Source organism: Salmo salar, chromosome 18 (assembly GCF_965601325.2).
Source record: "Salmo salar chromosome 18, fSalSal1, whole genome shotgun sequence".
Lineage (NCBI taxonomy): Eukaryota > Metazoa > Chordata > Actinopteri > Salmoniformes > Salmonidae > Salmo > Salmo salar.
This window is the reverse complement of record NC_138308.1, coordinates 24,113,742-24,129,965: the sequence shown is the minus strand read 5'-3', so window position 1 is coordinate 24,129,965 and position 16,224 is coordinate 24,113,742. Positions and strand designations below refer to the sequence as shown.

General features: G+C 42.9%; 1 protein-coding gene across 1 annotated transcript in view; it reads right to left on the bottom strand.

Moving 5' to 3' along the window:
• fmn2a (formin 2a) overlaps positions 1-16,224 on the bottom strand; it is a 43,723-nt gene that overhangs the window by 8,376 nt on the left and 19,123 nt on the right. The window contains exons 6-13 of the mRNA XM_082965460.1: positions 16,097-16,184; positions 11,379-11,440; positions 7,079-7,170; positions 6,857-6,986; positions 6,337-6,483; positions 5,896-5,955; positions 5,245-5,365; positions 3,518-3,610 (exon numbers count right to left, since the gene is read on the bottom strand). Coding sequence (XP_082821586.1) covers positions 3,518-3,610; positions 5,245-5,365; positions 5,896-5,955; positions 6,337-6,483; positions 6,857-6,986; positions 7,079-7,170; positions 11,379-11,440; positions 16,097-16,184 — 793 coding nt within the window. The remainder of the gene's footprint in view (positions 1-3,517; positions 3,611-5,244; positions 5,366-5,895; positions 5,956-6,336; positions 6,484-6,856; positions 6,987-7,078; positions 7,171-11,378; positions 11,441-16,096; positions 16,185-16,224) is intronic.

Sequence of the window (16,224 nt, the reverse complement as noted above, 5' to 3'; positions counted from 1 at the left end):
ATCCAGTGAACATCAAATCGCTGCGTGTAATTCAAGCCAGAGCGACATCTAAGAAACCTTGACATGTCCAATGGGACGATCACTTTTGTCCACGGCTCCCTGTACTAAATCATTCTAATACTGATCCTCTCTTCTACATCTGCTTCCTATTGCTCATCAATAACCAATCAGAAATCTGAACAGGAAGGGCGTCATCAGATCAATGCAACAGCATAACAATTAGCAAAGAAGTATGGAATCCATTTTTAATCCATCCAAAATGTCAAATAACATGGACTGTATGTGGTGAGTTAATACCGGCCTTCTATACACATGTACACTACCATTCAAAAGTTTGAGGTCACTTAGAAATGTTCTTCCTCTGTCCAATGTCTGTGTTCTTTTGCCCATCTTAATCTTTTCTTTTTATTGGCCAGTCTGAGATATGGCTTTTTCTTTGCAACTCTGCCTAGAAGGCCAGCATCCCAGAGTCGCCTCTTCACTGTTGACGTTGAGACTGGTGTTTTGCGGGTACTATTTAATGAAGCTGCCAGTTGAGGACTTGTGAGGTGTCTGTTTCTCAAACTAGACTCTCTAATCTACTTGTCCTCTTGCTCAGTTGTGCACCGGGGCATCCCACTCCTCTTTCTATTCTGGTTAGCGCCAGTTTGCGCTGTTCTGAGAAGAGATTAGTACACAGCGTTGTACGAGATCTTCAGTTTCTTGGCAATTTCTCGCATGGAATAGCCTTCATTGTCTACACTGTATTTCTGATCAATTTGATGTTATTTTAATGGACAAAAAATGAGCTTTTCTTTCAAAAACAAGGACATTTCTAAGTGACCCCAAACTTTTGAACGGTACTGTAAGTACAATACCTGTCTAGAAGTTTAAAATTAGATTCTGGACAACACCGAATAAATCTTATCTGACATGGTATGAGTAGGCAACCCTTGTAGCCAAGGCAGTAGTCAGTCCCCTAAAGAGAGCATGCAGACAATATTACTAATCTTAATATTTCCATCAGAAACAGATTATCACATGGCCAATGTTCTGTTCGGAGGCACAGAGACTCCATCAAAGGCATCGCATGCATGAGAATCTGTGAAACAAGCGGGGAAAATCGAGCTAGACCAAACAGTGCCGTTTCCACGAGTCCCCTTTCACTGTTATTCTGTGGTTAGTTTCATGGTCAGAAAATAAACAAGAGTGGTGGAAACTGTGGAGACAGAAACTGTTTAACTCCAGGGTCTGAAATGATAGAAATAACACAAATAAGACATTGCTGTTGTTGCTTTTTTTTTGCCGCAGTGGAGGCACCCAGCGAATTTAGTCTGGAGCCTTCCAAGTCACATGTCAGTGTTACGCCGAACATTCCTCTCTCTGAGGACAACCTCGTCATTTGCATCAAAGGGAAAACCCAATATTTATTTCAGAGAGACGCTTTCATCCAGGCTTCCTTTAAAGTTGGACTCAAGGACAGTGAGCAACATAGCAGAAGAGCATGTGTTATAGATTACCAACTCTCATTTGAATACAACATCACTTGAGAAGGGGCCAGTGAGCTCAGAATTACAAGAAGAATGGGAACAGTTAGCTAGAAATAGCCTGCTATGTAAAACTGCCTAGAATGATATCCTACATGTTTTAATAGACATTGAAAACCAAACCTTATTTTGTCTGTTATGATGAGCATAGTTCCATTCTTTTAAACAGATTTTCTATGCTTTACCTCAGTGTTAAGTTAAAAGGACTGAGATGCAGGGGTGAAGGTTGTTGAAAGGATCTGGGAGGGACGGTGATAACAAACACACTGTGGCCAAATGAAAACAAACATGGTCGATCACAGAGGGAAAGCGCTAGGTGGATACATCATCAGCGCTCGTTCCACTGCTAATTCATCATCCCTGTTTTAACTGTTCCCAGGGTAAACAGCATCCTCCAAGTGTTTATTTGATTTCCTGATATGACAGAGGGAGGAATGGAGAGAACGAGAGAGTAAACGAGGGAGGTTGAGAGAGGAGGCTCTCCCAGAGAGAGAAAGAAAAGAGGTGAAGAATGAACAGGAGGAGGAAGACAAGGACAAACCAGATTGCTATTACAGTTACACTATTACATTTTTACATTTTAGTCATTTAGCAGACGCTCTTATCCAGAGCGACTTACAGTAGTGAATGCATACATTTCATACATTTTTTTCTGTGCTGGCCCCCCTGTAGGAATCGAACCCACCCTCAATGGCATTGCAAACACCATTCTCTACCAACTGAGCTACAGAGAAGGCTATCTACCCTGTCAGGGTCCAATCCTGCCTATAGCCCTCATTATGTGTTCATGTTTGGCCTGGATGTACGTCTGCTCTTGAAATGTCTTTCAGACAGAGGTCAAAGGCTCAGCTAACAGGTGCTGCTGCAGCTCATCATAACAGGGACAAAGCTGAAACAATAGCCTTGAGTTATTCAGTGCAGTCTGGTGTAAGCAGAGGTCTCCATGGAAACGGCGTTGATTCAAATAAAAATCTAATCAAACTGTATTCCTCACGTACACAGTTTATAGCAGGTATAAAATGTGCAATGAAATGCTAGCTCCCTCAACATTGCAGTACAATAATAAAATAAGTTATAAGAAGAAGGTAATATGCATTGCAATAACCTGATATGTATAAAATATACAACATAGATTATGAGTGTGCTATGTCAATTATGACTGTATTTACAATATAAAGTGGGTAGTGACTTGGTCATTTAGTTGAATAAATAGTATATAATAGAACAGCAGCATTGACTGTGTGTGTGTGTGTGTGTGTGTGTGTGTGTGTGTGTGTGTGTCTGTCTGTCTGTCTGTGTGTGTGTGTGTGTCTGTGTGCGTGTGTGTCTGTTTGTGTGTGTGTGTGTGTGTGTGTGTGTGTGTGTGCTTGTGTGTGTGTGTTTCTGTGTGCGTGTGTGTCTGTTTGTGTGTGTGTGTGTGTGTGCGTGATTGTGTGTGTGTGCGTGCTTGTGTGTAAGGGTTTGATGTGCGGAGGGTCAGTGCAAATAGCCACAAAGTGCAGGTCTGAGCAGGTAGAATGATGGTCTCTGCAAATCTTTCTTCCAAACACTGTACATTAACCAGGAGAGCAACTGAGACATCAGTCTTGGCAGGACAGATGCAGTGCAGTCTAAACAAAGGTTAGCATGATGATCAACTGCCCATCTCTACACTCTATTCTCTAACACAGATCCAAGATGGCTTCCTCATGTCAGGTATTCTGACACTGAACATAACCCAGTGGGATATCTGAGGCATTAGTCATTGGCCTTCATCTTTGGGGCAGCTACACTTTAGTTGCACCAAGGATAAGGGGTATCAATGACCCGTCTTGAAGCTTGACTCTCACTACTTGAAGAACCAAAATGGCTTCCTTTGTCATTGATCAACGGTCCATTTGTCTCAGCCACAACCCAAAATGGCCTCAGTGATGGTTGAGTCATTTGTCAAGTAACCACAACTGGGGCACCTTCACCTCTTGCCTGTCTGTACTCTCTGTTCTCAAACTCACCTTGGCTCAGAAACCCCTCCATCTTCTCTTTAAAGGGTTGCAGGTGCTCTTCAGAAGAGACCTGACAGACCTTCTCTGTCTCGGCCGAGCATGCTGGAGTGGAGGAGGACAAAGAAGGAAGAAAAAGAATGAGAGCTTGTAAAGACTATTTTTGACATTGCTGTATTACACTCTACCTGTTTGTGTAATGGGGCTAATTACTGTACATAATGTGTATACCTGATGTGGATTGGGCAAAGGCAAACTAACCAGTAATGATGCATTCCCATTCACCCTAATACTTTTCTCCAAACAATGAGTGATACCCTTGGAACCTGCAGACCCCTTAAGCGTCCCTTGGCGCACCCCAGAGTCACGGTCCATCAGCGCCCATGATGAATCCAAAACTTGCCTGCCAGAGTTCTCGGAGTTAATTGGTTGACCATATGGCCCCCTCTGTGGAGCTAGCTGTTGTCCTGAGGGCCATTCAAGCCCACTGCTGTGGGACGCCTACTAATTAACCTAATCCCCAGGCAACTGTCATCGAAGCCCACATCTGTTACAACACTCAGCTGTTCCCTCTAAAGTAAAGAGAACCTACAGTATGTGATGAAGCATTTATGTACACCATCATGGTACTCTGCCATTGGGAATGAGTAAGTGAGTCAGTCTCCCAGTGGACCTTGGAAACCTGATAATCGGAAGCTTCCCAAGATTGATTGCAGTGCAGTAAAAAACAATAGGAGCCTTGGTTTAACAGTAAGATACATAAAACATGATAGAGAAGAAAGGAGATTTGGGTGATTATTCTTGATCGACACATATAAAATAGATGCACTCTGTTAGCGTTAATGTTTCCCCGCCTGTAGACCCCTATAACGTTCTGTAAGTGTTGAATGAGTCAGGACTGACTAATGAATATAATAAGTATTTCCCCATTCAGTCATTCATTCGGTCACACAGGGATTTTGTTTTCAACCAATGAGCATGGCTTTAAGTGTGTAATCTGATTTCCACACCTCATCAGGGCTTTTTGTTGGGAAAAGACTTGACAGACTTCAGCCTTAGTCAGTAATTCCCTGTAAACCTCTAAAACATTTTTGTAAGTGCTACCTGGACTTGTATTTTATGCGAAGTGACCTAGTATTTAGGTTGAACTATTATGAAAAGGATACACAGACTATATTCTGTTCTTGCTCAACTGGATGGCTGTCAAACAGTATTGCTACCTACCCAGTACACTGATAGTTTTGAAGGTTTTAATTATGGGACCTTCAGATCTTATGGTTTGTAATGTGAGTATGCAGGGGGTAGCATAAATAAGGCGGCCTCTCCAGGTCCTTGACCCACTCTGAGGGGCCTGAGCTGGGGCACACAGGTAGGAGAAGCCCCTTGAACCTGGCTTGTTTGGCTCTCCGTGTTGTGATTCTACAGGAGTCTGCTCCTGACTCTCCATCTGGTTTGGTGGTCTGTACGACAAACAGATGCTATCTGTTGGCCCTGTTCTGTGATCAAAACATCACTATGGCTGGGCACACTTGGAAGAATTTCCCATGATAGAGATACAGGGATGCATTTCACCTGAGTTATACCTTCATAAATCCTACACAATGGGTCATAAACATGATGTGACATCTGTCATAATCAACATTGATTCAGGTTTACTACCTGGTGATGGTGACATACAGTCCAAGGTTTGTCAGTGAAGCTCCAAATGGAGCTAATATATTTGTGGGTGCCAGTCTCACCTTTGAGGTCTTTCCTTAGCTTGCGTAGATCTCTCTGAAAGTCCTCAAACTTCATCTGAGAGGCCTGGAAGAGATCCTGGGGTTCAGGGAGAGGGTAGACACAGGTCTCTCTACCTGCGTCCTGACAACATACAGACACACAGTCAAAGTCAATCATCATCAAAGACCAGAGTAACCCTCTCCAGCATACGTCTCAGTTAACATTGGGCTGGATGTCTTGACCATTCTTATCAGTAGTCCAAACATTCCCAGTAAGATAAGGTTGCATGGTGGTAGTGGTTATAGTCATCAGCTAGAGAGGAGCCATTGTAATCAAAGAATACGTTTATCCTGTCAATCAGTGTTACCAGGGAGCCATTAGGAGCCCAGAACAGTGTCGTGTAGGTTGATTTTGGCAACATACTCTCGGCTGAGTTCATCTCATCTGGCTAACCTAATTATTTACAATAGGCCCCCTTTGGATCCTGTGCCAGCTAACGTGCTACAGGTCGAGCTGAACTGAGAAAAGGAAAGGAAAATAAATAATTTGATACAAAAAATAAGCCACGCTATCCTCTGGCGAGAAAGAAGATGAAAAGGGTTCTGGAAAGATATCTCAGCAAATCAGAGTAAATCAGAAAGTGATTCAAATAAACAGGAAGTAGAACATACCTCATCAAAGTGTCTTAGATAGTAAGCAACGATGAATGACAAAAGACTCTGAGAGTTATCCTGAAAGAGAGACAGTTGAAAAGATCCAAATAAATAAACCGTAAATCCTTTTTGTCATTAATCTAATCATTTTAGAGCAGAATGTTCTAATTTGTATGGAGAAAACATCTAAAGAGGACTTAGAAGCAATGCATCAAACACAAGTGAAACCTCTGCTGCGGAGACTGTCATAACTTAATGCTGGTAACTTGTCTTATATTCTTTATGGGCACCTCTCTGGGATTCCAATACTGAAAACACTGACCACTATGTTCTTACAAGACAGCACTGGCGGTACACTAAAAATCTAACAAGCAGTCAGTCACTCACTCATTTGGGGACAAAGACATTCCCTGAGCACAGTAATAAGGCAATTGTGGTCAGAGCTCAACATACACTCACACTGCTCTTGACGTCCTTGAGTTTGGGCAGGATGTCCAGAGTGAAGCCGTCAGCCTGCCCGCGCGATCGGTTCCCTCCGTTCATGAAGTTCCCAAAAGCTAAGACGAGACCTAGCACCTGCATCACACACTGACCTCTCTGCAGAGTCTGATACACAGCATGGGGAAAGACAGAGACAAGGAGTTGAAGAAGGGGTGGAATGACGGAGAGAGGGACGAGAAGGAGAAAGGGAAATATATAACAGAGAGGTAGAGAAGCAGGAAGCAAAGTGACAAGGAGAATAACAAAGAAAAGACGATAGAGAAAGAGAAGACAGAGGGGGGAAATAGACAAACTGAAGAAGAGCAAGAGATAGTTCAGTTCAGTGCATCTGGTATCTAGGAGGCATACTGTATATTATCCCTCGCCAGAGATTATGGCTCTCATTCCTTATGTACTGAACACTCTCGATGCATGGCTGTACATTACATTGTCCGCTAACACTACAGGCTGTTTTCAGACAGATGTAGAGGAGACTCACCGTACACACTCTCTGAAGGATTTCAACTTTCCGGAGGATGGAGGAGATACATTCATCAAAGGTTGATTGAAAGAGGATGCAAAACACCCTTCCTGAGAAATTGGGGATTTGGGACAGCTGGAAGAGAAACCTTAGGGAAGAGGAAAGTACAAGAACAAGATGATAGTGATAAAAGGCAGACATTTTGAAATTGTGATTTTCTTGGCCTACATTTGCTCTCACTGTTCAGGCTTGTCCAATGGCTTTGCGTCGTCCTTATCTTTGGATGACTTGATGTGCTTCTCAATCTTCTCCATCTCATCTTGCTGGGCTCTCTGAAATAGGTAAAGAGTGTGATATTGGGTAACAGTAAGTGAAACACAAAAGTGTACCTTGTGCTTGAGATATACCGTACATGCACACAAACCTTGTTCTTGCACATAGAACGGAACTGAACGTGGTCAAATACAGCCCTTGTAGATACTTTATAAACACCATAGTATGGTTTCGATTTATAAGATATTTTCACATTCTCCGACACAAAACCACAGTTTAGTACAAGGTGGTCGAACAAAAATAAACCAGGCCAGTGATGGCATATCATTTACCAAAAGCAAGAAGACAATAGAGGTTGACAGGCCTGATGCAGAATGGCAAAACCATAAAACGGCCGACACAGAGAAATGTAAACTCTTTAAGTCTCTCATGACTTCAGGCTTGTCTGAGGAAGCAGGTTAGGGGAGCTGGCGTTGACTCCAGAGCCTGGCCCAGGAATAACTCAGCAGCAGCAGATCAAACACAGGCCAAATTAGTATTCAACACACTCTGCCTTGGGTCTGCGAGGGTAAGCTCTGGTTCTGGTTAACAACATGTTTTAAAGCGTAAATACATTTAACATGAAACAGGTCCTTTTTTAACTTCTGGGTGTACCAACGTGAGGAGTAATTTGTGGACAAGACGATATGATGGTGAGATCTATGAATTGGTACATTTCTCTTTGGCTGTGATAGTATGAGAGAAAGTTGCATGCGACATTCCAGAGAAAGGCCACTGCTATGTGAACAATCCCTTATTTCTGGTCAACTGTGTTTTTCTAAAGCTCCCATGTATGGCACTAAACTTCAAGTCAAGATTGTTTTCTGATGACAGAGAACGTAGCCCGAGGTGCTATTATCGTATTGACCCATGTCACTGTCACCAATCCTGTGTTTTTCATACAAGGTGACAGTGTTGTTATAATGTTCCTCAACCCCGGCAGTCTCAGCCTCTGAGTAGATGTCATGAGTGCAAGTGATGGGGTTTGTCATGCTGATGCTTATCACGTGCACAGTAATGCGGTGTTGGGAGGGGTTCCCTGAACTTCTAAGAGTCGTGTCAGATGATTATGACTCCTGATATTTGTGGGGAGGGGTACCTCACAGTGACCTCTTCCTTCCTGTGGGTTTGTGTTGTGAGAGCAGTAGTGGTTATATTTTCAGAGCCCACAGACAGGGTGACTCCACGTCTTACTGTGAAGTGAGGAGTGACCTTCTCCATGGCTCTGGGTTTGTGAGTGTGTTCTAGAACTGTGAGGGTGTAACCATTAGAACCCCTTATTCCGAAGTCAGGGTGGCTACACTGCCAACTGTGGTTAGGGGTTGGAGACTGGGAGACAGGATGGAGTCGCAATACAAAAGAGAAACAATTTGGCTCCTCAACTCAATAACACAGCCTCAGGCAAGACAGAAGAGGGAGAGAGATGAGGGTGGGTTGAGCAGACCCTCTGTTATTAAGGTTGATGTCCACGCCCCCGCGGAAATCTAATTAGCGTAATTAAAAAATACCCATAAATATCTGCCAGTTTAAGCTACAGATATTGAGACACATCCAATATTGTATTGGATGTGTCTCAATCCGCCACATCTGCCGATGTAACAATTCCGCATCTGCGGTGAGAGGTGACAGAGCTAGGGCGGTGTTTGTCAGACCATGAGACATCCCGAAAATCGGTCTTCTCACAGAATCGTCTGTAGCGTCCAAGCGGTTTTGCCTAATAAGATCAGTCTGTGTAAAGGTGAGACTCTCACGAACAAGTACATGTCGGTTGTTTCGCCCACAGGCCTCACAAGGCTCGTCTGAAGGTCCCCGGTACCAGTTGAAAAAATATATGGAAGTATATATGGAGACCGTTTAGTGACAAAAATAAGGGGTTAAATATTTATAAATGTTTCCTGATCTTTCTTAGCCCCCCCAAAACAAATCTAAAGAAAGTTTGTTCTGAAGCGTCTATCCTATATCTGAGAGGTATATCTGTTTTTCCATGTAGTAAATCTGTTATTAAATGCGTTTGTATGGGCTAATAGCAGTAAGGCCGATTAAAAATGTTAATCAAATCATTTTGGAATATATTTTTTTGATTCTTCAAGGGGTTTTAAAATTCAAAATCAAATAGCAAAATTATCCTTGGTATGACCTTCTTAAAACAATTCCATATAGCTTAGTTGTACTTCCCCCCCCAACTCCAGTTTAGACAGAACTTAGACTCTTATGGGTTATGACACATTTCCTCAAAACTACACCATGTCTTAAGCCACAGTCATTTTCAATATTATTAATGTCGCTCTAGAAGTCAAAGGATGGGCCTCTTGTGTTGCCCAGCCAAAAGCTTCTCAGGAATGTCATAGTATCTTAAACCTGTATCAAGGTTGAAATTGAAAAAACATGTTCCTTTTCATGCTCCTCTCTTTGTTGACATAACGGTCCAAATGTTCAGCTAAAAGAGACAGGTTAAACCACAGGAGGTTGGTGGAACTTTAATTGGGGAGGACGAGCTCGTGGTAATCAGTGGAACGGTATAAATACGTCAAATACATGGTTTCCATGTGTTTGATGCCATTCCATTGGCTCCGTTCCGGCCATTATTATGAGCCGTTCTCCCCTCAGCAGCCTCCACTGGCCGGTTAACGTCTTGCAGGGCCAATGATTTAGCTATTGTAATTAAATAACAAAACACTTTATTACATTATCCCATTGTACTTTAATAAAACAGTACCTATTATAACAGTGTAGAGAAATACATTAAAATCCAATAAAGATAATATGTATGATTGTATGATAATGCATGTCTTATAAGAGAGGAGCCAACTTCTTTAAACGACAATAGATGTTTACTAGAGAAAAGTCTATCCAATTCCAGCATACATACAGTACACAGGGCTGACTCTGTGGCCAAACACCACACATACCGATAGGGATTGTGGCTTCCATGTTTGTTTTGGTATTTAAAGCACATTTCCTTTAGTTCGCCTTTCAAGTGGACCAGATGGAACATGAACTCCAGATACAGAGGCATGTTCAGAACAGACGCTGTGGAACTGACATCCACAACAAAATCATTCAACTATTCTGGAAACACTATAAAGACTTAGGAAATGACTAAAGATTCAAAGACTGTTTATGAAAAGCCCGCCTTCCCACATGTTCCAAGGAAGGTGCTCTTAATTGATGGGACTTGTAGTTTTTGTTTAGTAGTCCAAATAAAACAAAATTAATAACTGTTGACTGATTTACATCTAGTCGCTAATACTGTGGCTTGACTACATTATATTATATCATCAAATGATAGCTTTCTGTAACTATATGGCATGAAACTTAAACAATGATGGTTTCGTTGTAAACCACTACATTAGGAGTCCAAAAGCTCCAAATCTAGTTGATATTGTTGTGCAATAACCTCTACATGGAACTGGTGTGAGTTGGTATATCTTACATGACTTGTGGTAATGTAGACACGTTTGCCTGTCTATTGATTAACCTTTCATATTCCACATACCCTGTGTTTCTCAACATTTCTGATACCAGGGAACGGCAAGCCATGGTCCCTCCTGTGTCAGGGACCGGCAAGCCATGGTCCCTCCTGTGTCAGGGACCGGCAAGCCATGAGGAAGCACAGTTCCCGCTCAGCCCAGTCAAAACTGTTCGCTGCTCTGGCACCCCAATGGTGGAACAAGCTCCCTCACGACGCCAGGACAGCGGAGTCAATCACCACCTTCCGGAGACACCTGAAACCCCACCTCTTTAAGGAATACCTAGGATAGGATAAAGTAATCCTTCTAACCCCCCCCCCCTAAAAGATTTTAGATGCACTATTGTAAAGTGGTTGTTCCACTGGATATCATAAGGTGAATGCACCAATTTGTAAGTCGCTCTGGATAAGAGCGTCTGCTAAATGACTTAAATGTAAATGTAATGTCCCTCCTGTGTCAGGGACCGGCAAGCCATGGTCCCTCCTGTGTCAGGGACCGGCAAGCCATGGTCCCTCCTGTGTCAGGGACCGGCAAGTTACGTTTTTTTCACTGTAGTGCTGACTAAATTAGTGTCAGTTAACCAGCTCAGGGACCAGCGGCCAGAAAAATCCCAAGGACCGCCAAAGGTCCACGGACCGGAGGTTGAGAAACACTGCCCAAAACATGTTTTTTTTTTCTTCAGTGACAGTTCGTGTCATCAAACGTTTACCAATGAAAAAGCGTAGTGTATAATCATTAATATATTTCAAACAACTTACATTGTCATACAGGGATTGCAAGGTCTCAAGGTCCACCACAGCGTTGTCCATGTTCAGAATGGCTTGAAAGGAAGGGAAAGAATAGGTAGCGTTTAATGATAATATCTGCCGAGCCTATCTTACAAAGAAATCGTAACCAGTCATGACAAGAACAACAACAGCATGTGTTCAGCCTTGGCAGATCTGCCAATACACTCATACAGTACATTTAGCCCCCTGACTGAGTTATCATTAATTTTGGACTAAAAGATAACTAATATCAAGATATATAGACTGATTCCAGTCACATTTCCCTACTAAATTATTTTTACCCATGACAAATATGAGAAACAGATTTTGGCCTGTTGCTGGTAAGCGTGTAACCGATGTGAAATGGCTAGTTAATTAGCGGTGGTGCGCGCTAATAGCGTTTCAATCAGTGACGTCACTCGCTCTGAGACTTGAAGTAGGGTTTCCCCTTGCGTTGCAAGGGCCGCGGCTTTTGTTGCGCGATGGGTAACGATGCTTCGTGGGTGTCAGTTGTTGATGTGTGCAAGGGTCCCTGGTTCGAGCCCAGGTTGGGGTGAAGAGAGGGACGGAACCTACACTGTTGCATTGCTTTTCCGCAGCAACCAATGATCCGGGTCACGGCACCAATGTAACAGTGTAGGTTCCGTCCCTCTCTTCGCCCCAACCTGGGCTCGAACCAGGGACCCTTGCACACATCAACAACTGACGCCCACGAAGCATTGTTACCCATCGCGCCACAAAAGCCACGGCCCTTGCAACGCAAGGGGAACAACCACTTCAAGTCTCAGAGCGAGTGACGTCACCGATTGAAACGCTATTAGCGCGCACCACCGCTAACTAACTAGCCATTTCACATCGGTTACAAGCGCATAGTGATTTCAATACATGAATAATCTACAGTACAAAACACATATCTACATTACACTTGGTTTCTAGGTTGTTGGTACAAGGGCTGTTCTTGCTGGCCATCTGATGAGCTGGTGACACATCTCACACACTGCAGTACAGACTGCTTTCTCACACCACAGGTACTATTGGAACTGAGTATCCAAGTTGTCATCCCTCCCCTTTAACACTGGAAGTCATAAACTAAAACATAAATGTGGGTCCTTGAAAAATCTGTCAAGGTAAATAGCGCTGTGTTTGAATTTCAGTGTATGATGTCACTTTTTTGTCTCAACGCAAGGACCTCGCACCTGTGAGTGTAATCCTTTGAAAGTAAATGTTTAAGATAAACAGAGCCTGGGGGTCTAGCTTGTTTAACCTGACATGTTGAGGTATGCATTGAGCACAGAGAGACCACATACGTATATCATCTGATCTATGTTGAAGTACTGTCAGAAAGCTCATCTAAAAAGGAACAGGATATAATAAACATGACATATTCAGGCTCTCCTGCTGTACTTGTGATTACGAAAGGTTAATGAACTTGCATGACACATGCATTCCTAGCTGAAACTTTTGCACACAATCTCCTATGTAATAGAAGCAGAATGTAACCCTCCCTGGAATATACGTGTAGATAAATCAGTTGAATGAGTGTTCTATGAAAACCTTTGTAGTTACTGTTCACCACCTAACCACTGACCTAACACATATATCTATGTGTAAACAATTGGTATTTTTGCCAACCTGTCTATCAGTGAACTAGTGTTTCGGAACTTTTTTGTTGTTGTTGTACTTTTTACCCCTTTTTCTCCACAATTTCATGACATCCAATTGGTAGTTACAGTCTTGTCCCATCACTGCAACTCCCCTACGGACTCGGGAGAGGCGAAGGTCAAGAGCCATGCGTCCCCCGAAATAAGACCCTGCCAAGCTGCACTGCTTCTTGACACACTGCTCGCTTAACCCGGAAGCCAGCCGCACCAATGTGTCAGAGGAAACACCGTACAGCTGGCGACCGAAGTCAGCCTGCATGCGCCCAGCCCGCATGGGATTGAACCAGGGTCTGTCGTGACGCCTCTAGCACCGCGATGCAGTGCCTTAGACCACTGCGCCACTCGGGAGGCCCAGTGTTTCATTACTTGTCATGTTTTGTGTTTTTTTGTGGACCCCAGGAAGAGTAGCTGCTGCCTTCGCAATAGCTAATGGGGATCCGAAAACAAGTAAACACAGCATCAACCCAGTTATGATCCTCTTCCAATCATTCATATGGTTGGCCTTGATCTGTAGGAAATTATTGGGAATTTGGAAATTGCTGTGTAAAGGCCTTTTGGTGTTTCTGTACTGTGGTCAGTCTGGCCAAACAAGCAAAACTGTCAGATCTTTATTTTATTTAGTTTCCCATGTCTGTCAACAGAGAATTGCTGTGAGAGAAAATGAACAATCCTCAAACAGCTTTCTTCTTCTATAATATGAATCCCTCTATCTCTTCTTCAATCCCCCTGTGACTCCATCACATACTCCATTTCGATCTCTCTCACACCCTACCCTCTGTCTGACAGTTTCTCTCTCTCTCTCTTTATTTAGCTTTCACCCTAAACCCTTTCACACTCTCTTTCCCTCCACAGTCACCACAGGGCCAGCCTCTCCCTTCCTCTCCGCGCCTGCTCTCTCTCTCTCTCTCTCTCTCTCTCTCTCTCTCTCCTCTCTCTCTCTCTCTCTCTGCCTGCTCTCCCTCTCTCACTCATTTGGTTTTAGTTACTGACTCAAACAGGGTTGAATATCTGACAGAGAGGAAAAGCCTGCATCATCTCTCCCATCCATGACCAAACCCAGCAGCAACTTCCAGCATCCTCCTTACCGCACTGAGCCAGGTTCCAACCCTGGCACCTAGCACGATGACTAGCCCTCTAAAAGCCTACAGGAAGCCCACATCGCACGGAGGTGTCTTATGAAAGTGTCAGCCAAATAGAAGACTAATTATAAACTGAGTGGTTCGAGCCATGAATGCTGATTGGCTGACAGCCGTTGTATATCAGATTGTATACCACAGGTATAACAAAACATTTCTTTTTACTGCTCTAATTATGTTGGTAACTAGTTTATAATAGCAATAAGGCACCTCGGGGGTTTGTGGTATATGGCCAATATACCACAGCTAAGGGCTGTGTCTAGGCACTCCGCGGTGCGTCGTGGTTAAGAACAACCCTTAGCCATGGTATATCAAATCAAATTTATTTGTCACATACACATGGTTAGCAGGTGTTAATTCAAGTGTAGCGAAATGCTTGTGCTTCTAGTTCCGACCATGCAGTAATATCTAACAAGTAATATAACCTAACAATTTCACAACAACTACCTTATACACACAAGTGTAAAGCAATGAATACGAATATGTACATAAAAATATATAAATGAGTGATGGCCGAACGGCATAGGCAAGATGCAGTAGATAGTGTAGCGTACAGTATATACATATGAGATGAGTAATGCAGGGTATGAAAACATTATATGAAGTGACATTGTTTAAAGTGGCTAGTGATACATTACATCAAGATGGCAAGATGCAGTAGATGGCATAGCGTACAGTATATACATATGAGATGAGCAATGTAGGGTATGAGAACATTATATAAAGTGGCATTGTTTAAAGTGGCTAGTGATACATGTAATTACATCAGATGGCAAAATGCAGTAGATGGTATAGCGTACAGTATATACATAAGAGATGAGTAATGTAGGGTAAGTAAACATTATATAATATAAAGTGGCTAGTGATAAATTGATTACATACATTTTTCCATGATTAAAGTGGGTGGAGTTGAGTCAGTATGTTGGCAGCAGCCACTCAATGTTAGTGATGGCTGTTTAACAGTCTGATGGCCTTGAGATAGAAGCTGTTTTCAGTCTCTCGGTCCCCGCATCTACTGCATCTTGCCATCTTGATGTAATGTATCACTAGCCATATTGGCCATATACCACACCCACTCGTGCCTTATTGCTTAAATAACCACCAATGGAGAGCTAACATGACTCTTTATAAAACAATGCCACAGTCATAAAAAAGAAGATCAAAACTATGATTCAGAAAATGCCTCTTTCTCCCTTGTCTCTTTAGATGTGGGGTTTAGAGAACATATTACAATCCCAAACAGTGTAACACTATGTGGATGGTTCCCAGATCATTCTGAACATGTGAAGCACTATATTTCTCTTTCCCTATCTCATCACCCCATGATATACTGTACCCTCTAATCAACACTAATGCTGTATGCTGAAAGAAAGTCCTAACACTGGCGACTGATGAGTATGGCCCACCTCCTCCCGTTGAGATAAGCCCATGAAGAGAACTTATAGGATAGACAGACCCTCCCCAGCGTACATCTTATAAGGAGTGTTTAGACACACGGATGAGGAATGAATGGCGAAGCAATCAGAGGACTATAACAGGAGGAGATTCCATTCTCAGTTAAGTCTGGAGTAGTTCCCCTTTAAAAAGGCAATTTAGACTAGGACACAGACTGACAAAAGATTAGAGAAAGAGAGAGAGCGGGATAAAATAGAATATAGTAAACTAAATGAAAGATGGAAACACACAGAGAGAAAGAGAATACCACATCCTTCATACTTGAAAGTCTAGTGATAACTCAATAATGAGGCCTCCCCCTGAGGCAATAACACACATGAATTATGACTAGATCCAACAGAAGTCTAGCGAGTTCAATGCTTTGTCCAACGAACTTGAATTTAGATAACTACAGAGCGGGCGTAACTGGTTGCAATGATATCATTATGCTGTGTTGAGGTGGAACATCACCACTCACCATTCTGAATGTCCTTCATGTCCAAGTGGATGCTGGACATGAGGATCCCCACATTCTGAGATCGCTTGGTGTTCAAAAGCTTCACCACCTGAGAGAGAGAGAGCGAGAGTGAGATAGAGAGAGCGACA